This window comes from Lutra lutra, chromosome 6 (genome assembly GCF_902655055.1).
Source record: "Lutra lutra chromosome 6, mLutLut1.2, whole genome shotgun sequence".
Classification (NCBI taxonomy): domain Eukaryota; kingdom Metazoa; phylum Chordata; class Mammalia; order Carnivora; family Mustelidae; genus Lutra; species Lutra lutra.
Window position 1 is genome coordinate 147,040,686 of NC_062283.1, and position 23,943 is coordinate 147,064,628.

The window sequence follows — 23,943 nt, forward strand, 5'->3', positions numbered from 1 at the left end:
CTCATATTTGAGAGGGAAATTTTCCTCTCGTATTTGGTACCAATAGTGCTGGCAGAAAATCCTACTTAAAGAATCCCCTTTAAGGGAGAGCATGCGTGCAAGAGTGGGAGCTGGCCCACAGCAGGTGCACACAGCAGTTCCCCTCTCCTACTAGTGTTTGGAGCGGCGGGATCCTCACTCTGTGGCAAAACATTTAGAAAGTTAGACCACAAAAGAAATATATTTCACAATCATGATGACTTTTTAAAATTAGAACTTAAGGCAGTCAAAATTCCGCTTTTTTTCTCCCTTCTGACAGTTGATGATTTTCCTTTCTTCAACATTTCCTATGCTTTCTGTCAAGGCTTTATGCATCCCAAGTTCTAGCATAAATACATCAGCATCGAGTTACTGTCAAATAAGTTGTAAGGGCACATCAAACAATGATCCTAAAGTGTCCCAGGGAAGCAAGGTTACGTTCTTTCTAACTGCATACAGATTTGAAGTGAGTAGTGCTCTACTTCAGGGATACAAAGTTACAGAGAATTTTCTTTTCTCTTTCTTACTTTCTTTCTTTCTTTCCTCCTTTCTTTCTTTCTTTCTTTCTTTCTTTCTTTCTTTCTTTCTTTCTTTCTTTCTTTCTTTCTTTCTCCCTCCCTCCCTCTCTTTCTTTCTTTCTTTTCTTTCTTTCTTTCTTTCTCCCTTCATTTTGGCCTCCTTCTCTCCTCACCAATTTGTCTGAAAGACTGAAATTTGACTCCTGAGTTTGGAGGGTAAGTTTTTAAATCCTTCCCCAACTCCCAAGATTCCTTCCACCCTGCACCCAATGTCTCTCTTCTTCACGTTCTATCTAGCACTGTTTATGTGACATGTTCACGTTCTGATGAAAATCTCACTGTTCCCATATATGGATCAGTCTCTTGGTGTACGACTGACGGACCTGGTCCCCGTGCTCTATTCTAGGAATTAACTGGCCCCTAGCTTGACAATCCCTCACTGTGCAGGCAGAGGCTGCTTTTTTTTCCTGAAAAACATGTTCCAGGGTACATTTGGTGTGAGGTGATCACTGTTAAATCAGGAGAAGGAAATTGGGCAGCTTTGGACAGGTGCCCTACAACATGCACCAAATTGTCTTGGTTTTGCAAACTACAGATTTTCTTCGCTCTGTGTTTCCTTTATCCCCATGAATCCATAGTGCTTCTTGCACAATAGTTCCTCAAATATTACCCAAATAGTGAAGGGCAGGGCTTTCAAAAACAAATAACTCTATCTTATTTTACTTGACTAATTTCCTACAGGATATAAAAGACACTGATAACGAGAATATCAGTATCTGTTGTTTAGGTAGCCGTGTTACTGTTAAAAGACTATATTTAGGGACATGCTTCAGTTATTTTATAAACTGCATTACCTTATATTTTATCTTTTAAAGCAAATGATAGATTTCTTAAAGGATGTGATAAAACATTAGTTAGGATATTGGATGAACAAAAGAGCAACCAATAGAATTGCCGACGACTCGGGTGAAAAGAGCATTGTATTTTTCCCACTGTGAAGGGACAATGATGACCTTGGATTAAAAATCAGGGAACCGTAATTATTGACAATCAGCTGGCATATTTATGAAACTGTCTTCAATCACATAATCACATTTCACTCAGTCACCGATGTTTTTCAATGATACCGCCTGTTTGCTTTGGTGCACCCATGGGGAATCAGAAAGTCTGACTCTGATGTGTTTTAAAAAATCCAAATTAGTCAATTGACTGTGCTTGATGGGTTGGGTGAGAAATAGTCCTGTAATGCCCACTGTTCTTTACTGATATGGCATATTCATTTTGAGGGTAAAATGCAGGTGGAACCGTCTCTGCATTCATGGTCCCTGTCCCCAAATGATGTGTGGCAGAGCAAGGAGGTTACAACCTAGAGCTCAGCCTCCATGGAGGCAGGTGAGGCCACTTCCCACATGGGTGACCTTGAGCAAGTTGATGTCTTCAAAGGTCTCTCTCTTCTTGGGACCAGATCAAGTAAACTCTCTCTGGGGGCTCTGAAAGAGAAGGCAAATGAGATCCTATGTGTGAAATTCCTAGCACAGTGTCTGGCACATAAGTATTTGATAAGTGATTATGATTGTCATTAACTCTAACAAGACGTTGGGTTCTTTCTTTAAACAAGGGACTCAGGGCAACAGGGTGGCTCAGTGGGTTAAGCCTCTGCCTTTGGCTCAGGTCATGATCTCAGGGTCCTGGGATCAAGTCCCACATTGGGCTCCCTGCTCAGCAGGGAGTCTGCTTCTCCCTCTCCCTCTGCCCACCCCCACCCCTGCTTGTGCTTTCTCCCTGTGGGTCTCTCTCTCTCAAATAAATAAATAAAAATCTTGAAAAAAATTTAAAAAACAAACAAACAAGAGATTTACTCACAAAGGTGTGTTTAGATCTTTCCGTCAATAGCAATGTCCAAAAGAAGTACAGACTTGAAGATCTTGATGCCTCCCTCCTCAGAGCGAAGCTCACACATTTTCTTGTCCTGTTATCTCTGTGTCCTGTGGTTTGAAAGCTGGGCCTTAGAGCTCATGCATTTTGTTCTGTTTGTAGCTGACCTAAGTTAGAATGAGCCTCAAGGATAGAAGGACAAGCCTGAAGATACACAGATATTTATTTTATGTATTCAGGGGAAATGTACTCATTCACTCTTCATTTAAGATACACTTTGGTAAAGATCTTATTTATTTATTTATTTATTTATTTATTTTCTTCTTACTTACTTGCTTACTGTTCCAGGGGAGGGGCAGGGGTAGAGAGAAAAGGAGAGAGAGCATCTCAAGCAGACTCCTTGCTGAACACGGAGCCCAAGGCAGGACTCCACATGGGGCTCGATCTCATGTCCCCAAGATCCCAACTTGAGCCGAAATCAAGGGTCACATGCTCAATCAACTGAGCGGCCCAGGTGCTCCTCAAAATACATTTTTGTAAGTGCCTAACAGGTGAGAAGTTTGAGCATGCTACTAATGAGATATTTTTCTCTCAGAAAGGATTTCTTATGTTTCTAATTGACGAACTTTGTTTTAACATTTATTTGTGTCTTGCAAATTTCCATGGTACTTTCTGGCTGGAGCAACGTGCCTCACATCAGAAAGAAAAGCCTGTTACTTCACTAATTTGTTGTCAAGTCAAAATTACAGAATACCCGATAACTGTGAACATCTTTAAAAGGTTTATACAGTGGAGCATTTTAAGCCAGCATCCATTCCATTTCTGTGCAATTGCCTTTTTTAACATGCAAAGTTCTAGAATGTCTATCTTTGACCTTGGATTCTATGGATTAGTGGATCTTATGTATTGTCCTTGGGCTTCAAGCTGCAAACAGATCTCCTTTGCATCCTCAGAACCTGAAAAGTACCTGGAGGACAGCAGGTTAAAGTTGAATTAAGGAAATAAAGAAGAAGGGAAAAACAGAAAGCAGATAGGAGATGGTGTAACACGAGGAGGAGAGGAAGAAAGGAGTGGCTTTTGTAACAAGCTGTTAGATTAGAGGAAATGCAGAACATGGGCAGGGTGCAGGGGTGACAGTTCTCCTTTTTATGGATTTCAGAGGAAGAAGTCAAACGAAATGCTTGGAGTTTCCCAACACAGAAGAGGAATGGGGTGAACGTGAATATGGTCCAGTAAGAAGCTTACTGGGCCTCTTCTAAGGAGGCAGCCAAGAGCGGCATCGTCTGCCTGGGAATAGGGGAAAAACCAAAGCATCGTCACTCACACCTGCTTAAATTCCCAGTACAGCGAATGTCGCAAAAATCAGTGTATCAATAATGTGACTCTTAAAAATCCCTTAGGAAATGATGGCCGTTTTGGAGACCAATATATTTCTCAATAAATTCAACATAATCAGTTTTCTTCCAGGGCTGAAACAAATTATTTCTCAGGCTGAGGACCAGCTGCATTTGTGTTCGTAGGACTGCGCTGTATAAAAATAATACAACGGGTTCATAGCCATGGAGACCAGAAACGAGAATGACCAAAGGAATGGCAGATTCACCGCTGGTGTCTCTCAGGCTGGCTGACTCCCGTATGTCCATATATCTTCTGGGCGAAGGGGCCGACGGGAGGGCGTGCAGTGTGTGTGTGTGTGTGTGTGTGTGTGTGTCTTTTCCTGTTTCGTAGCCAAGTGTAAATAGCTGATTTTGTCTCAGTTAAAAGTACCAATGGTAAAACTCCACTGTACTAATCATCTCATTACCCACCAAAAGAATCTTTGGAGAGGAAGCATTGCTTTCTCCAGCAAACAGAGGTTTTGTTCCAATGGTTCAACTGGAGGGGAAGACACAGCTCTCTTAGAAGAGGTAGTGACAAGAGGAAATTAAATTCTGGAGGTATTTGCCAAGTATGTAAATACTGTGCACTTTCTAATAATAGAAACTGTAATCAATCTGGTATTGAGAAATAACGGAGGAGAAAGTCAGGCAGACCCATCTTGTACACGATACGTTATTTTGTACCTGGGAACCAGACCTGATATAGAAATGCTGAAGTACCTGAGAGTGTGTTTTTAAGTGCGCAAGTCATGGACGACGTCATTTGCTCCCTGCACAGAATCTTCGTAGCAATTAGAAGCTTCCCAGGGAAACTGAAAGCTCTGGTGGGGAAAGCAGAAACCTAGATTTGGTTATTTTGGTTCTGAGAAATTGGGTTTTCGTGTTAAGTGAATTCAAGCGTTCTCAACAGGTACAAGAAAGGAATCGCGGCTCCTTAGAACAGACCCTATTTATCCACAGGCAAAGTGCAGTGTGTGGGGTTCAAGACTTTCCTGAATTGCCTTAATTATACATTTTACCTCTCTCAGAGACCGTCTCTTCTGCAGCTCAGAACCTTTTACAATTTACTGCCATGATAACCTGGGACTGTCTCCAAAAGCGGTCACTCCCGAGCACGTCTTCTCATAGGAATTACACTGCTGTTACCAGATAATTTTAGCCAGATGAGAAAAGAGCTGGCAGACACGCATTTAGGTAGAAACTCTCCTGTTGTAGATACATGGGGAATCTACAAGGCAGATGGTCTAATGAAAGGACGTTATCTCACCACACGATGCTGTCAAAAGACGGGAGGTTAGTGGTTCTCAATGCGGAGTGGCGTTGCCCCCCAGAGGATGTTGGGCAATGTCTAGGGACATTCTGGGTTGTTACACTGGGGATAAGCAGGGAGGGGACTGTTGCTGTCATCTAATGGGGAGAGGCCAGAGAAGCCACCAAACAGTATGCAGTGCACAGGACAGCCCCCGTACTGGAGAATTCTTCAGCCCCAAATGTCAACGGCGCCCTGGTGTCTGCCTTGCTGCTGGAGCCCCCTCGTGGCCCCAGTCCCTGGAACAGATGCTTGTTGGAGATAAGGAAGCAGCCCTCAGGCGTGAGCTCTTGTCCCTGTAAACATGTGGTTCCAGAAGGTATCAGTGACAGGGCACGCCATGCATTCTCACTGTTTCCCTGAGACCGTAGAACAGACTTCTACAACTGTCTTGACTATTTACGAAGCCTCGTTGTGTTTTCTTAACCCAATGAAGATATGGCGGGTATCACCGTGCTTATTTTAGAGACGATAAAACTCAGACACAAAGGGGGATGACCTGCCTACGCTCAGGCTGGCAAGCATCCGTCCTAACTGCTGCCGCTCGCGGTGATGGTCTACGTATTGTGCTTCTTGTGGGCAGACACTGCGCTGAATTATTCGTATGTAAGTTCTCGTCTTATCCTTCCATGCTCCTCACAGGTGGATACCACCATCCTCCTCTTGGGGCTTGGTTGAGGCACCAGGGCCCAGAGACGTTCTGGCTTCCCAGCTGGAGAAAGGCAAACCTGGGACAGGAGCCAGTCCCCGACTTTCCAGGACCCGTCCCTTCCCCCACCCCTCCCCCACCCCTCTCCCACCCCACACGCAAAGGCAGAGTTCTTACCCAGGTAAGTAGGAAGGTTCCATCAAACATATATAGAAGAGCTTTTTTATTTGAATGGGATTGCACACTTCAATCATGGAAATGGTGTAATTTCCATTCATATATTTTTTTTCAAAACATACTTTCTCATTTATCTTTGCTAAATGGTGAAGATATATAGCAGTCAGTCAGATAAGGGCCCTAAACCTGATTCATGCATCCACGCCCTCACTCATGAAATATTAAGCACCTACTGTGTACCAGGGATATTTCTAGGTTCTGAGTGATGCTTCCTCTTCATGTGGTCACTACCTAGTGCGGGAGGCGAGGAGCCATGCTAACAGACTGAAAATGGTGTGATTCAGAAGAGAAGTGTGACGTCTGTGAAGTTTCAGGGACAGGGAAGAGCCCAAGCCTGGTTGAGCAGAAACGGCCAGTTTGCCTAGAGCCTCTGCTGTGTGGGAGTGTTAGAAGGGGATGTACCTGGGAAGGGGTTTCCATAGATCTTATAGAACCTGGACACTCTATGGAGGAGTTTGGTTCATACTCAGGAACAGATGCGGTGCTGTCTGTCTCCTCACCTTTCTGGGTTTTGTCAGTGGTATCTGTACCTGTAACCCAAGGGCCATCTTTGTTGCTCATGTCTCTTTGGTTACCAAGTTCTGCCATATTTTTTTCCCAAATGGCTTCCACATAGGATGACCTGGGGTAAATCGCCTATCTCTGTGAAATGGTTTCTCTTCATTTGTAAAATGGGAGTCCTATGTGTGCATTGTTGAGAAGGATAAATAGGAACACACACACAGCATCAGGACATGGTGGTGTGGAGATGAGTGCTCTGGCCTCTGCAGTCCCCTCTTTACTTCCTCTCCATCCTCTTAACCCCCTTCTTCAGCCACTTACTGTCCCACCACACCACAACCTGGGTGACCTACCTGGGTGACCTCCTGCTTTGTTCCTTCTCTGCGAATCCAAACATTTCTGCCACTACTCTCTGGTATGAACTCTTTCATCCTGGGGGTTTAAGCAAGTGAGATTGTTGAACTAGAAATAATTTATTCACTTGATTACTTATGAGCTCATTGTTTTCCAACTCATTGAAAATGGTTCAAAAGACTTATTGCATTGATCTTGACATCCTGAATCAAGAGTTCAGTGGGGGAAGACCTTTTCCCACTTGCATCCATCTGGGCTTTGTAAGTGTGCAGGAAGAATAGTGTTGTCTTATTAGCTGTTGTCTTATTAAAGTAGAAACTCCAGCCACCTGGCTGAATGAGAGAACGTTAGCAAGTATATGTAGACCACATATTCTTCCTCAGACTCAGTTAATTAAAGCATGAGAGAGGGGATAAGGTCAGAGGGAGAAGCAGACTCCCCGTGGAGCTGGGAGCCCGATGCAGGACACAATTCTCAAGAATCCAGGCTCAGGACCTGAGCTGAAGGCAGTTGCTCAACCAACTGAGCCACCCAAGCACCCGGGTGTCCCAAGTTTTAACCCTGAATTCCCACTGATTGCAGGAAAGAGTTAGGAGATTTGTGATTTCTATGTCTGTTGAATGTGCATTATTGGAGTTAATTGTTAGGAAATTATTTTAAGCAGGATTGTTTAAGTACTGCAAAAATGAAAACTGTTTCAACTTGTAGCAGAAATCCAGGCTCCCTTGATGTTTCTACATGTCTGATAAAAGCAAAAGACTGAATTGGAATAGTTATCCACGAGACCAGAAATGTATGTAAGATGCAATCGACTGATTTGCCAGTTGTGCCTCCTCATGTGAACATCTGTTTGGCAGTTACGAACTACCTATCACAAATACCTACAGAATTGAGCTAGAACCTGGGTCCAAAGCCCCGTTTCCTGCTTTCCTCCCTCTCTCCGGGGAGGAATAGGGTGCAGGGAGCCTTCCAGCAGGGTTCGCGGAGGCAGCCCTGCTCCAAGGCATGGGCCCACTCTCGGCCTCCCCTCCAGGTAGAATTTCTCAGTGGGGCTTGCTCTCTCACAGTCAGTGCCACCCCTGAGCTTCTCCGGGAGTGTCTGCTGAGCAGGCGTCGCCTCAGGCGCGGACTCCGCTTGGGTCTGCCCTCACTTGGGCAGCAGGACTGGCCTCATTCCAAAGATGCACTGCTTTTCCTAGAAGGAGGCAAGATCACAGGAGCAGTGCAGTCGGAGGCCCCCTGCAGCCGTCTCGCTTGGGGCTAGTCCCATCAGATCTGCCATCAGATCTTCCCTCTTCTAGAACATTCTGTCACAATTCTGTCCTTTGAACTTTTCTCCAGGCACTGGCTCTTGCCCCGCAGTCATGATCCTATCTTAAAACAAATGCCTTACCTCGATGTTTAATCTCTCCCCTTCCACCAAGGGCCTGTTAAAAAGTCCCTCAGAAGACCAACGTCATATTTGTTCTCTCTACTTTTCCACCTTCCACTTATCCTTTTTTGGTAGCAGGTTTAATCCACCTATCAAGCAAGTCACCCATTCCATTGTATAATTCAACAACTCTCTGTAAATCCATAGTTGTGCCTTTATCACCCAAATCAATCTTAGGCTATTTCCATCACCCCAAAAAGAAAGTCTGTACCCATTGGTGGTGGCTCCCCATTCCCTTCACCACCCCCCCAGCCCTCAACAGTCACTGCTCTACCTTCTGCGTCTACGGAATTGTCCAGTCCGGACAGCTGATACAAAAGAAATCCTACAATATGTGGGCTTTCATGTCTGGCTTTTTTCACTCAGCATTGCTTTTAAGGTTCATCCACATTGTAATATCTCCCAGCACTTCATTCCTTTTTAGGGACAAATAATCTTCCAGTCTATGGACATATCACATAATTTTTCTATTTATTGGCCGATGGACATTGGATTGTTTCTTCCTTTTTGCTCTTGTGCATAAAGCTTCCCTGAATATTCCTGCACAAGATTTTGTCTGGTTATCTGTTTTTACTTCTCTGGAGTGGGATTGGTCACCTTCCCCTGTGGCATGTGGCTGAATAGGAAAGGAAGAGGAAACAGAACAAAGTCAAGGTCTGTCAGGAAAAGAGGGGGAAGAGGTGATGGGTGAAGCCAGTCAGTCTCCATGATGTTTCTTACTGTACTGAGGGTTAAATTCAATGATCACACTATAGGTTTCACCTTTTCTTTGAGTCATTTTCTGTACCAAGCTTAGAAACATCCTTCAATTTCTAGTTTTTTAAGTTTCTGTTGTTTGATAAGAATGTGTACTTTTACCAAATATCCTTTTGCCATCGAATGAGATTATTTTGTTTGCCTATATTGTGAAATCCCATATTTATAGATCCTTATTATTAATATAACATTAAATTCATGGGATTAAAATTTGCTTGTAGTGAGCAGTTCTTTTTTTAAAATTTTATTTATTTTATCAGTGTTCTAAGATTCATTGTTTATGCAGTTCTTTTCATATATTGTGAAAATGTCTTCACAGTTCTGTATTTAAAATGCTCAGATTTGGGGCCCCTGGGTGGCTCAGTCAGTTTAGCGTCTGTCTTTGGCTCTGGTCATGATCCCAGGGTCCTGGGATCAAGGCCCATGGGAATCTCTGCTCAGCCTGGAGCCTGCTTCTCCCACTCCCTCTACTGCTCCCCTTGCTTGTGATCTGTCTCTCTCTGTCAAATGAATAAATAAAATGATTAAATAATTTTAAAATAAAATGCTCATAAATAAATTGTAATATATAGGTAGGGATTCAGTTTTCTGGACCACAGGCAAACAGTGTCGCTTATGCATAAATATGTAGTAGGATAAGCTACTAATAAGAATAGTAAAGGAGTATTAATGGCAGGGATGTGGTAAGACAGCTGGTAAAAAATATTCAGCAGTTGAAGGAGATTTTGTGGCCTGAAAGTCTACAGAGAATTGCCCCATCAAAGAGGGCTCCCCAGGAAGCCCCCAGGGACCTGGCCTGCATGGTGACCGTCCCCACCTCCAACGGGACACATGCCCTGGCAACAGTTAACTCACTACTCAGACTGATTTGGACACATTCAGGCCAACAGATGGACTTTCGACTTCAATAGACCACTTTGAACATCCTGGAATGCCATCAACTTCTCTACCTTAAGGCTCTCCCCATGTGGGGACCATAGCATGGCCGTGATCTCCACATGAACCCCATGAAGATCCCCCAACACATTCACAATTAAGGCTGGCCTTCTAGCTTTTAAGTAATGAACTGTATTTTTTCTCTGCAGATGACACCTTTGTGTTATTAAAAATTCAAGTATTATAGAAAAACACAAAGAGCAAAAAAAAAAAAAAAAATCACCCCAAATCTCACCACCTCCAGAAAAGCCAGCATTACTTTTGGTAACAGTCATTCCAACCATCAAATTGTGCCAAGCGTACAGAGGGAAGGGCCAATGAACAGTGGGAGAGAAGCACAAGTGAGTGTGGCTTCATTTTATAACAAGGGAAGCATATGAGACATGCTCTCTCGTCTCTAAAATATTAATTTTCAGATCATGTGAGGTTAATGGAAAGAAAAGAAAATGAAGTGAAACAGAATGGACAGATAAACTTATATAAATATTTTTTTTCAGATCCTACATTAGTTCCCAAAGTTGCCTCTAATGTTAAGAAATTGCAAGAACCACCGAGGGGTCACGACTATATTCTTTTTGCCATGTTTCCCCAAAGTTGGATAATCTAGATTGACTCTGCCTGAAAAATCAGGTGAGAAGCACTCATTCATTTTCTGACCTCCCTTCCCCGTTCTCCTAATTTTTTCCTTACCTGCCACAAACATAATTCCCCTGGGGAGTTGCTTGTTTGTGTTTTCATAATTCTTCCTTTGAATTGACCCTATGGGAATCAACACTCACTGCTTAGCTTTGAGCCCTGGGTTCTCTTTTATTACCCAAATTACACATTCGCTTCTGATCAAATTACTGATCTGGAAGGAGAAAGTTCAGTCTGAAATATTGCATCACAAACAGCCAGAGATGAAACTCTCCTCTTGGACACGACCGTTAACATAGCTTAGGTTACCTTTGGTCATTTCTTTACCAATTTAAGATATCGTGTAAAATTATTATTTTGAAGCATCTATGGATTAAAAATGACTTATTTGTAACACAAAGGGTTACAATGAAACATATTTCTAGAACAGATGTGACCCCCCCCCCCCCCCGCCTCCCATGTTCTCACCAGCCGCACAGCCCCCTGGGAGAAGCCTGGGTTCACATTAGCACCTTGCATAATCACAGCACGACTTATTCAAGCTAAGAAATTAACGTTAGTACAATGCTGTTGACCGGGCTCCAGACTTTATTTGGACAGGGGTTCAGTTTTCTGTTCACCCCCTGTTTCTGCTCCTGGATCCAATAGGCAGTGATTTCGAGACCTATTATACATATCAAAGGCCTCTTTGTGGCCACTGCCCTACCTCGGTTCCGGCCCCAAGCTCCTCTCATTCCACCCTGGAGAAAGCCTTCAGATGGTCTCTTTCTCTAGTCCTATACCCAGTGGGATGAATTTTCCAAAACAACAGTTAGATAGAGTCCTTTCCCTTCTTTAACTCTGTTAATGGTGTCCCATCGTCCGCCAGACAGAGTAGAAACTTGTTGGTGGGCTCCATTTGGATCCGTTTTATACCTACTCCTCTGGCCTCGTCTCCTTTGGTCATTTGGGCTCTGAGACCCACACGGGAAGGCAATGGTGGGATCTGATGCTGTTGGTGCCCAGTTTCCTCTCCCCACCGCAGGCCACCTGTCCACATGCTCCCATTCCCTCTGAGTCTGAGCCTGGAATGTGTCCCCTCATCCTTTTTCTCACCAGACCTTGACCTGGTACAACTTCTGTGAGGGCATCAATCCCACTGCCCTGTTGTTATGTATCTGCCTCTTCTGCTGGCTTGTCAGGATGTTGAGCAAAGCGATCTTGTCATTATGTTTGTGACCCCAACACCCAAAGTATTCAGTGCTCAATTATTTGTTGACTAGATAACACAAGTTTGAAAAAAATTAATGTTTCTCCTTAATGTGTCTTCATATTTGAATCTGTAATACCATTTTTCAGTTACGGTGAGAGGGACCCACCTGTATTTCACGTTTTTTCTTTCTTTCTTTTTTTTTTAAGATTTTATTTATTTATTTGACAGAGAGATCACAAGCAGGCAGAGAGGCAGGCAGAGAGAGAGGAGGAAGCAGGCTCCCTGCTGAGCAGAGAGCCCGATGCGGGGCTCAATCCCAGGACCCTGAGATCATGACCTGAGCCGAAGGCAGCGGCTTAACCCACTGAGCCACCCAGGCGCCCCTGTATTTCACGTTTTAATGGGACACAACCATAGATTTCTGTTCGTATGTTGTCTGAGTGGCTGTCGCCCCACAGAAGCATAGCTGAGTAGTGGCATCAGAGATTTACGGCCACAAAGCCTAAAATACAGTTGACACTGGAACCACGTGGGGTGGGGAGCGAACACCCCACTCCACAAAATCACAGATCTGCATATAACTTTGACCTCCTAAATCTTCATGACTAATAGCCTGCTCTTTTGAAAAATAGATTTTATTTATTTATTTGAGAGACAGAGCGAGCGAGTGAGCATGGGGGGGAGGGGCAGAGGGAGAGGATCTCGAGCAGACTCTGTGCTGAGCACAGAGCCCGATGCAGGACTCGATCTCATGATCCCGAGATCAAGACCTGAGCTGAAATCAACAGCCAGACACTTAACTGACTGAGCCACCCAGGCGCCCCAACTAATGGCCTAATTTTGACAGAAAGCCTTACTGACAACAGTAACCCATATTTGTATGTTACATGTATTGGATACTATAGTCTTAGCATCAGGTTAGCTACAGAAAAGCATGTCAAGAGAATCGTAAGGAAGAGGAAATACATTTATAGTACTGTACTGTTTTATTGAAAAGAAAAAAAATCTGCCTATCAGTGAACCCGTGCAGGTCAGACTCATGTTATTCAAGGAACAACTAGATTTATGATTTGACCCTTTATGGAAAAAACTTGCCGACCCGATGTTCCCCTGTCCAATCTGCTTAAGCTCTGTTCTTCCCACTGTAATGATGGTGTTACGGGGGCACCTGTGCAGACTAGCCTGGGCACCTTGCATGGTCACGGCTAGCACTGTGCTTGTCATTGCTGTAAGAGCTTTCTTTCCCATCAGTGTGACAATCAGGGGCAGGAATAAACAAACACAGGCAAGCAGTTCAAACAGTTTTCTGTAGCCGCAGAGCAGGTGTAAGGATCAAGACCCCATCTCCAGCCCTTGTAACTCTGTCCCAGGTGACCTCCATGACTCTGCCAGAAACACAGGCTTCTCCCACGGTGGCTCCAACAGGACCAGTGGACACTGCTGACGCTGGATCTCTGACGGTTATCCATGGCTGGGCACAGCTCTAGGTGTTGCTCGATGGGAGGAGAATCAGGGTAGGAACTGCCTACGCTCAGAGTTCCTTGACCACAGATGACAGCGTGACCAGTTGTCCCTCTCTGATGCCTCTGGAGGACAACTTCAGCAAAGAACATCAGAAACTGAAGCATGGTTCCGTGTTGAAGTTCCTCTTGTTGAAAGTATGTGGCGCTAGGGCGTGTTTGTTCAGATGGCGTCTGATGGAAGCTCAGTCATAGAAATGATGAATCAGGATGATTGGGAGACTCTGTCCTTAGTCAACTAGGAGACCTATTTCATGAAAATTGTCAGGTGGCTAATGCAAAACGAACCAGAAAACGTGGTGACGGAAAATCTTCATCTGGAACGTGGAACAGGAATGGCGAGAGAACGAAAACAAATCGTGACTTTTCAATACAGCCAAATTAAAAGGAACAATGGCAGTGTTTTAAAAGAAGATTTTATTTATATTTGAGAGAGAGAGAGAGAGAGCATGAGAGAGCACAAATAGGGGGAAGGGCAGAGGGAGAAGCAGGCTTCCTGTCGAGCCCAGGAGCTCAAAGAGGGGCTCTATCCCAGGACCCTGAGATCACAACCAGAGCTGAAGGCAGACACTTAACCAACTGAGCCACCCGGGTGTCCCAATGGCAATGTTTCTAAATAATAGTTCGTGTGATGGCACTTGGTGTTTCTGACTCTACTCTGCAAGGGGTTAACTGTTTCCATCAGGTGGCTTTTGCATAGATTGGAGGCAGGTGGGCCACAGGCAGGTGGATGGGCATGAGTCCCTTGGTGGATGATTGTTGATGGCTATTCTTTAATTGTCATTTACAAGAGAAGTTGCATCGATGAGCTGCCATCGCGGGGCTCACATTCTAATAGGGGAGACAGGCAGAGACCCCACAAACAGGCAAATGCACGGTAGGTTCAGATATGGGTGAGTGATATGGAGAAACACAAGCTAGGATGGGTGACAGAGGATGTGGAGAAGGGACAGTGAGTGAGCTCCAGCAGGGAGTGGGGACAGAGCAGGCCATGTGGTTCCGGAAAGAGGGTGCTGGACTCGGACACCGGCTGGAAGTCAGTGCAGGGAATCAGGGCGCAGAGAGCGGGGACTCCACTGGGACAGTGCACAGAATGCGTGTGAGGTCATGAAACCTGAATGTCTCCGTGACAAATGGTCTGAGAAGAAAGCTAGCTGCTGGGGAGAGAGAGAGAGAGAGAGAGAGAGTGCAGAATTTAGGGATTCTCAAATACTGCTCCACGGTCCCTCGTGAGCAGCAAGCTTGGGGTGGTTTCCAGAGGCCCTATTTTTAGTGGGATAAGCTCCTTTGGGAGGCATCAGTATCCAAGGTGTTGGCCTCTTGATTGGCTTGGCTTGCGGGTGGATCAGGGGCAGCTTTGCCGAGGCAGGTGCCCAGAGGGAGCAGCAGGTGCGGGGGCGTGGTTGGTCCCTGGGAGGCGGTAGCCCCCGGTGCCATCCCCGCCCGCCCTCAGCGTGTGGCCTCTGCCCCACACTGTCTCTGTGTTCGAATTTATTAAAAGAAACTGAAACTGAAATGGCTGTATTCAATTTATTCGATTTACTTCACAAGAGGGAGAAGTAGGTTTCTATTTCCCATCCCTTATGAACAAAACAAGGTCATCACCGCTTGTGTGACATTGATTTGATCTTGGCTCACGTCTCTCTCACACACTCTGTTAGCTGCAGCTGGGTCATGCTAGCTTCCTGAATTGATCGAGTTTGCATTGGGAAAGATGCTTTTTGAGGGAAAAATCAGAAACATAAAACCGATTTTCTTTTATATTAATGAGAGAGAAGTGGCCACTTAAGTTGACATGTTAACCTTCTACTTCCTCGCTTTCTTAGGGAACAAGGGTCTTTCCAGGAGCCAGGCACCCTCCCGGCCCCACCACCCCTTCCCTCTGCGGAGCAGGTACCTGAGAAGCGGGAGAGACATGCTGCTTCCATGCTTGCTCTGCTGGCAAGCAGATCCGTGCCTTCCCAGAGTCAACTCCTCTCCCAGCCCACCTCTCCCGAATTTGTTTGGTAGAACTCTTTTGAGAGAAGCAGTAGAGTGTCTCTAATCTAGTTTTGTTATTCTAGTAAAAGTTCAGGTAATTCAGGAGCAGAATTATTAAAAAAAAATTAAAGATCTTATTTATTTGAGAGAGAGAAAGAGCAGGAACGTGGGGGTTGGGGAACAGAAGGAGAAGCAGACTTCCGCTGAGCAGGGAGCCCGATGTGGTTCCCAACCCCAGACCCTGGGATCACGACCAGAGCCAAAGGCAGATGCTTAATTGACTGAGCCACCCAAGCTCCCCGAGAGCAGAATTATTGATGGGACAATCACTCTTCAACTGCAAAGCAATCTGAGCTACTTTCACTGTCATGGGATATTAAAAAACTATTATTTTCAATTGAAGTGATATTTTCACACTGCCAAAAAACACAGAAAGTAGAGACAAGTAAAAAAAAAATTCATATAATTTTATCACCATAGTAAACTACACTTTAATGTATGTTCTTCAATCATTTATTCTTCAGAATTCTCTAAAATAGTTTTAGTGACAGTACACATACACTTTTGGTAAACTCCTTTTTGCCTAACATCATGCTGCAAATATATTTTCAGGCTGCATAACACTTTCAATATCCAGACTGTTTAACGATTACATTAAAAAAAAACCCCACACTTTTGAATTAGATCTGGAAGCCTAAAAAATACACTTTTAACTTAATTAGTATATACACAGGAGACCACAATGTGGTCCTCGAAAATTGTCCATATAGAAATCTATTGACATAGGTAGATGCTCATCCTCTGTTTTTAAATGGAAATATGTAAGATGCAAAATAATTATTTCTAGATGGTGGTTTTTCTTTTTTCACCTTCTTTATGACAGGCATATAATAATGGAATAACTGTATTTGTAGGAATAATAAATGCACAAGGAAAACTTTGCAGGGAAAGGATACTGAGTGGAGATTTGATGCTGAATGTATCCTTCAAAGATGTCATTGTAATCCCTCTGAGGTTGAAATTCAAAATCCAAGAACCATGAGTGAAACACCACATACAGAAAGGAAGTACAGTGGGGCGAGCCTTTGCTAGGGCAGCAGGAGTCTTCGGGAACAACCAATGTACAGGTGAGCTCGCCCAGGGCAGCAAGAGGGAGGAGGGCAAGGAAGTCATTATAGGGAGTTAAAAGTACAACCTTTGACCACACAGCTTGGAAACTCTGAGGTGAGGTGACCTGACCTGAGACCAGAGGGACCTAGCCTGTGTCGGACGTACATTTGTAATGGAAAACGATACATCTGTGCTGGGGTTACTCGTACACACACTGAGCAGCTAAGTCACCGAGCACTGAGCCTAGGCTCAGCAAGGATGCTTTCCACTGTAGTTTGATTTTCCATGTGGATTTTCTCAGAATTCCAAAAATGCAGTTCCCTAGCGCTGGAGCCTGGTCTGTGGCAAGCCGAGGGCTAGGTATTATGGATACAAAGGTAAGCACCAGAGTTATGTTCTTACCTGGAGGTAAGATGAGGTAGGAGGATAGATGAGTAAAGTTTTGTACAACAAATGCTATGTATGGAGCACCCAGGGGGCTTGGTCTATAAAGCGTGGGACTCTTGATGCTGGAACAGGTCATGATCTAAGCGTTGTGAGATCAAGCCCCATGAACACCTCCGTGCTCCACATAGAGCCTGCTTAAGATTCTTTCTTCCTCTGCCCCTCCCCCTGCTCTTCCCCTCTCAAAAAAATGATATATATATGCAAATAAGTTATAATAAATATAAATATAGTACCTGTATATTTGGTTTCTGACACACAGCTCCCCAAAGTTTTGGAATCTTTGGAGTGATGAGTGTCTTTTGTACGCTATTGAGTTATCTGTGGTTGTGGGGCCTCAGGTCTTCAGGATGGGGGCTGGTTGCCAGAAAAACCAAGGCATGATTAGAGGGCTGGAACTTTCAGTCCTGGTCCCTAACCATCTCCAGAAGGATAAAGATGGAGTTAATCACTAATGGCCAATGATATTATCAATCATGCCTACTTAATGAAACCTCTGTAGAAACCCCTAAACAACATGTTTCAGAGAGCTTCCCAGTTTTTGTTGGGAAGGTGGGGCCTGGTACCCCTGTAGGGGGCATGGAAACTCTGAGTACACACCCCACCCCACCCCATCCCATCCCATCCTTCCCTATGCAGTTCTCCATTTGGCAATCCTTGAGTTTGCTTTCTTTATCACAAGCCAATAATAGTACATAAAATGCTTTCCTGAGTTTTGTGAGTCATTCTAGTGAGGTACTGAGCCTGAGGAGGGAGTCATGGGGACCCCAGACTCACAGCCAGTCAATGAGAAGTACAGCTGGCAACCGGGGAATTGGGCCATGTCTGACGTGGGGGGGCGGGGTCTGGTGAAACTGAGCTCTTACCTGTGGGGCCTGACCTTTGAGGTAGTGTGAAAATTGAATTGACTTGTAGGACACCCAGTTGCTGTGAGGAGAGGTGGAGAATTTGCTGAAACTGGGAAAAACCCCACACAGCTCTGCTGTGGGAAGTCGTGTGGCTCTGGGAACATTCAGGAAGGACCTTCAGTTGAAGGCCAGGATGGTAACAGAAGGGTGTCTGGGGGAGTTGGTTAAATGGAGATCTGAGACTGGCTAGACGATGTGGGGAGGAGAGGTCGTTGAAGGAAGAGGTTGGAAAGATTCTAGGCAGATGGAAAATCATGTGTGAAGATCAGGACATGAGCTTCTCATGGTAAATATACATTTAATTGATGTTCTAGGTTTTGTGCTTTGTTCTCTTATGAGTTGGACGAATGTGAGTCTGTCTTCTGGGGTCCAGTTACTTTCTGATGCTGACAAATTGATTCTCTCAGTCCACACATCAGAAGATAACAACTGGGAACACTCTGGGCTCACCAAGGCAAAACCATGCATCTGTGGGCCAAATGTCTTCCCAGACAATACTTCTCACCTTTTTTTTTTTTTTTTGCGTGATTATCCAAACTGCAGAGAGAATTTTTTTTTCTTTTTGGTGCAAAATGGTGGTTTATTAAGGCACAGGGACAGAACCTGTGGGCAGACAGAGCTGCGGCTACAGAGGAAATTTTTAAATATCTGGGGTCAGACAGTTCATTCACACCAGGTAACTGGAAGATGGATTCAGTGTTGTTTTGAAATAGGGTTTTCTTCTAAAAATCGACATTGATCCTCTCCGTGGTACCAGGAATGGCCGAGCAAGGACGGTGGCAGACGCGGAACACCACCCAACCAACGATGCTGGCTCTTCCCCACCGCTGTGGTTTCTTTTCAAGTGAGCATTCCGCGTCTGTGCTTACTCGTGGGCGTTCACAGTGCCAGGTCTCTAACTCACACCCTGGGGATGAGTGTCAATGCCGGGTCATCGTTTCCAGAAGCTTCGTGTTTCTTTAGAGCACCTTCCTAGGCTGCTTGGCACCAACAGGCCCTCATGGTGTGCGGCTTGCCCGTTGTATGCATAGGAGCTCTCCAAGAATGTTCCCTTCCAGCTTGCTCAAACACAGGCTCATTGTCACTCATTCCAGCCACGGCAACGGTTTTAAAGAAATGCAGTGTCAACACACCCACAGTCGCAGCAATGCACAGTCACCGAGCTTTTCTGCAAGACATTACACAGAGAATCCTTGTGGTTTTTTCCTGACTCAGACTTCTGTTTGAAACAGTTAGTAGAGAAGTTTGCTGATAGAGCAGGAAAGTCACCGTTAGATTTTAAGACGGTTTGCTTTTTAGATAAAAAACGGACGTTGCCTTGCCAGGCGGTCCCTTTAGGCCCCGAGGGAGGCTCCTGAGCGAGGTATCCTGGGCTGCCCTCCCCGCACCTCCAGCATTTACTGAAAAACTCTCCTCAGAGATGGACTCAAACGCTCTTTTGATGCTTTTATTGATAATTTGAGTACAACTTTAGACATAGTGGTCAAATACCCCTTTACAAGTTTCAGAGAAAAATAAAGATTCTTCTGCAAAGATTTTATTTCTATTCTTTTGATCTAGTCACATTTGATTATACATTTCATGGTCAAGCATGTTCATTTATAGTGGTTTGTGATTTCCATTCCTTTACAGAGGCTGTTTTTTCCCCTTTACCTTGTCTCCATGTTCTATTCTGGGGTGGGGGGAAGACCACCACCAGGAAAGGAGCAGAGCCCTAGAAACTTCTACCTACTGTGCCTGAAGCCATGAGAGCAAACCCTGTTTGGGCTTTGCACACCCAACACAACACGCAAATTTGGAAGTCAACAATCAGGATAGCGTCACTAAACCCAAAAGCTATAGTGGATATAAAATACCGGGTGCTCCATGTGAGAGAGGGGGCTGTCTGATTTGTCCTGCAGGGTGGGTGTGAGAAGCTACCTGCCGGGATTGTCAGTAATGTGCCGTCACTGATACCGGCCCCTGGAACATGCGATCTCATGCCTCGTGACCTTCCTTTTTCTCTTGCTCACAGGTATTGGCTCTCTGTTCCCTCGCTATGACCTTTAAGGCTTTGTGACATGAGTCTGGCAGCTTTGGGGTCACACTGGGGAGGTTGGATTTTCTGACAGAGCGAAGCCAAATGAGGCTGATTAAAACCCCTGTGCTTGCCACACCCCATCTTGTCCCGGGACCAGCCTCTGAGGGAAAAGGGAGATCAGGCAGGACTGTCCCTGGGAGGATGGTTAGGGACAGAGGGACAGAGGGACAGAGGTCCTTGGTAAATGTTCTGAGGTCATTCCTTCTCTCCTGCTGCAAGGATTTCTGGTGCTATGTCTACAAAGAGAAGCCCTGAGAAGACAGATGATGAGAACCAAAGACAGTGGTTGTAGTTTTTCATCTGTTCACTGTGCTGTAGAAAATGAGGTCTGTGGCATTTCGCGTAAACACATCTCTTTTTGACGTGTCGTGAACGCCTCAAAAAAAAAAAAAAAGAGGAAAACTTGATCAACACTCCACTTTGATCCATGTTAACATGAGGAAATCTTTTGTATGACTCCACTGTCCTAGAGAAGAACTCTCCTTGGAGTAACCCATTCAGGAACCCAGCACGTGCAGAAATCTTTCCAGTACAAAATCAGTCCTGGTTCCATTCTGTTAGCCCTGGAAATGCTCCTTCTTTAAAGATTTCTGCCTCAACACCCTGAACTTTTGTTAACATTGAGAATCACTATAAAACCACTTCTAAAAATGTTTCCTCTAAAGGTACCCGACCCATTAAGTTTACAGTGAAGCCAAATGTACTAACTTATTCCCCAAGCTGCAAAATGAATGTTTAAAATCAAATTACAGACTTTGTAGTATGCTCAGAAAAACAATCTCTTTCCAGGTTTTCAAATAATTAAATGGAATGAAAAGTACATGAAGTTTTGATCTCTTTCCTATAATGTCAACATTCAAGTTAACTTTCATAATTTCTCGCTAGTTGACAAGCTGATTTATGCATAGTTGATATCCCATCAGCGCAATATATAAAGGTAGAATTCTTAGGGATAAACACCGACTTTTGACTACTGCCTGTGGTTCTTTGGGAATAGATGCTCTCTGAAAATTTACATAGGAGCATTGCTCTCGAAGCCGAGAATATGGTTCTCCCAATCGACCCGCCGTCTTACAGGGAACCTGACAATCGTCCCTCCGAACTATTTCCTCACCAATGGCTTCTTCCCAATCTTTGCAGAAGGTACAATGCAGGAAATTAAACCTGAGAAATCTCTCTCTCTGCTGCTTAAATCCAGCCCAACCTGAATTCCCGGGAGAACGACAATCCGTGCAACAGGCGGGATGCACTTTCCTCTGGGCTCTGGGGTGTGTGTCATGCTGAGGCCTGAGAATGCTTCCTGCTGTTGCTCGTGGGATCTCAGGAGCTTTTTGTGGTTCTGTAAGGAACTTGAGGGGTTGTGCGTGTCTGTGTGTGCGTGTGTGCGCGTGCGAGGGGGGGAGAGAGGAGAAAGAGCCCCGAGGGGCGGGAGCCTTGGTACGTTCCCAGGTTGGACGGCAGGAGGCGCTCGCTCGCTGGCGGCGGCTACACGTCGAACCAGTGGTCCCCCATGCAGGCGCGGTTCCACTCGCAGCTGCAGGCCCAGCACCACTCCAGCCCGCACTGCGGCTGCGGACACTTCATGTGCATGCAGCCTCCTGCGGGACGACAAAGACACAGGCAAACACCCGCAGAACACTCCTGCCCGCACCCACGCCACGCACTGCTCCCCAGAGGACTCTCTAAGGGCGTTCGGAAGGTAGGACATCGGGTAGGAAGGGCGTGAGGGTGCCGCACGCCCCTCCCATCGAGGACAAATGCCATTTGTGGATCTCAGTTTATGGACTTCCCTGAAATGGGATTTAGAGACAAAGGCTTTGTGTGTCAGAGATGAGGTCCATTCCTTATCCAAATGTATATTGCTTCATGTTTTAAATAGATGTTAATATACTAAGTATAATATTAGTTGGCATGGCAAAATTCATGGAACAGGAGTTGGGGAAGCAGCACCAGACGTGTTAATGGAGGAGCGCCTGGTGGCTCAGTCAGTTAAGTGTCTGCCTTTGGCTCAGGTCATGATCCCAGGGTCTCTGGATCGAGCCCCGCCTTGGGCTCCCGGCTCAGCAAGAAGCCTGCTTCTCTCTCTCCCTCTGCCCTGCTCCCCCTACTTGTGCTCTCTCTCTCTGTCAAAAAAAGTAAATAAAATCTTTAAAAAAAATATTTAACAGAGAATTCATTCCTTAATGCTCTTCAAAATTGTATTTAAGGGGCACCTGGGTGGCTCAGTGGGTTAAGCCTCTGCCTTCAGCTCAGGTCATGATCTCAGGGTCCTGGGATCGAGCCCCACATCAGGCTCTCTGCTCAGCAGGGAGTCTGCTTCCTCCTCTCTCTCTGCCTGCCTCTCTGCCTACTTGTGCTCTCTGTCTGTCAAATAAATAAATAAAATCTTTTAAAAAAATTAAGATTAGCAGACGAGGGATACTGGGTACTCTATGTGGGTTACCTCATTCCTCCTCAAAAGCGCCTAGTGAGTAGGAATATTACTCTGCTGTAGAATTCTCTCAAGGTCCAGTACTTCTAAATGGCAAAGCCCGAGATTTAACCAGGATTTGTCCTTCTTTCATAGAACAGGGTGTTTACAGCATGAGATGAACACTTGCTCATTCTGGGACTTATTTTGGGATTCCTCCCCATCACACATTTGTTAAATTCATTTCTGATTTGCTTCTGGGGCTCAGACATCCAGTCTGCAGTGGAGTGCAGAGTTACTTGTATGAAGTTAGATGCAGAGAACAGTTTCTGACTGAATTTCCTAGATAATTCAGGCAAAAGCAGCTCTTTGCTTGAATCTGACATAACACTGGATGTGCTCTATGATTCAATTTCACCAATTATCCTCTTAAGTCATTTTTCCTTGCCAAATTTTCCAGGTAATTGCTTCCGTACTATCTCATTTTTATTATTAGAAATATGGCATGAGAACCTCCACTGATTTAAAATATTTATGAATATGTAACTGAAGGAATTTGTTGTAGGGTAATTTAAGGGCATTTAAAAATCTCCTACTTTGCTATTCCTTTTCCGTTTGTTTTAAAGATCATTTAAAGCTTAAAAATATGCAGAAAATAAAGGGAAGACTTACCTATGATACTTTTATCTTAATATTTCCCATTTAGGGTTACACAATTACAGGACTGTCTAATTTTAAATACATATTTAATGATTATACGCGTATGAGGTAAATAACAAAATGTCTTCCTACAATACCAAAATCTTCGAAAATACTAATATATACAAATAACATTTTATTATAGAAACAAGAATCATGATGGCTCCACAGAATAAGAAGAAAGGAAACAGGAAGAGAGAATATTCATGTTATTAAGTTTCTTTAAGCCCCCCGGTGCTTAACAGATGCAGGGCCATAAGCTAGCTCCCATAATACGGAAAAGCACCAGGGACTCTGATTCTAAAAGTTTTGCCAGCACAAAAGTAACTGACAATGTCCCCTGACTTTGTGGTCATTTAAACGAAGAAAACATGGCTTCCCTCCTAGAGAATTCTGATCTGTCCATGGGCTGAGGCACCTGTTCCCATCGGCACCGTGGCTGGGGCCAGAGACTCTTTCATTAGGTTTATGAAGGGAGTAGAAGTTATTGAACAACCTGAAGGGAGATTTAACTGGCAACAGGCACTTGTTGATCAGGGAAAGTAAGCGGCGTCTCCTCGGTCTGGGGTGGGAGGGAAGGAAGACACTTTCCCAGACTGAGGCTGGCAGGAGGAAGCAATGAGGCTTCGCCTGGGTTCGATGTGGGAATGAGCCTCACGTTTTTTGTGGCTTTGCGGCAGGAAGAACTTTCTGGGATTCAGATGACTATGACAGAGGCCATGAATTTACTTTGAGAATGAGATCATGAGACCAGCTTTTCTTGCCCATAGAGCTCACATCTCTCTCTGCTGTATGCTTTAAAAACAGCTTAGACGAATAATACTTATTATTAATAAGCTTAAAGTTTCATGGGCTAAAAATCTATCAGTGAAAAATCAGGGCTTTCCATTTATAGCAAATCCTGATACTTCAAAGAAATCCGAGATGGGGGGCATGAGGGTGGCCAGTTGATTTAGCGGTTAAGTGACTGCCTTTGGCTCAGGTCCTGATCCTGGGGTCC

At 44.8% G+C, this 23,943-nt stretch overlaps 1 protein-coding gene across 6 annotated transcripts in view; it reads right to left on the reverse strand.

The window, feature by feature from the left end:
* Nucleotides 1–657: 657 nt before the first annotated feature.
* Nucleotides 658–23,943, reverse strand: part of PRKN (parkin RBR E3 ubiquitin protein ligase) — a 1,375,032-nt gene continuing 1,351,746 nt past the window's right edge. For 3 of the 6 annotated variants that reach the window (XM_047733471.1, XM_047733470.1, XM_047733475.1), the window contains one exon: nt 19,188–21,432. In XM_047733471.1, coding sequence (XP_047589427.1) covers nt 21,320–21,432 — 113 coding nt within the window. In that variant the 3' untranslated portion in view covers nt 19,188–21,319. Of the gene's footprint in view, nt 2,027–12,505; nt 13,630–14,467; nt 14,502–19,187; nt 21,433–23,943 lie in introns of those variants that run through there. The other 3 variants (XR_007128111.1, XM_047733473.1, XM_047733472.1) reach the window with 3 other exon arrangements.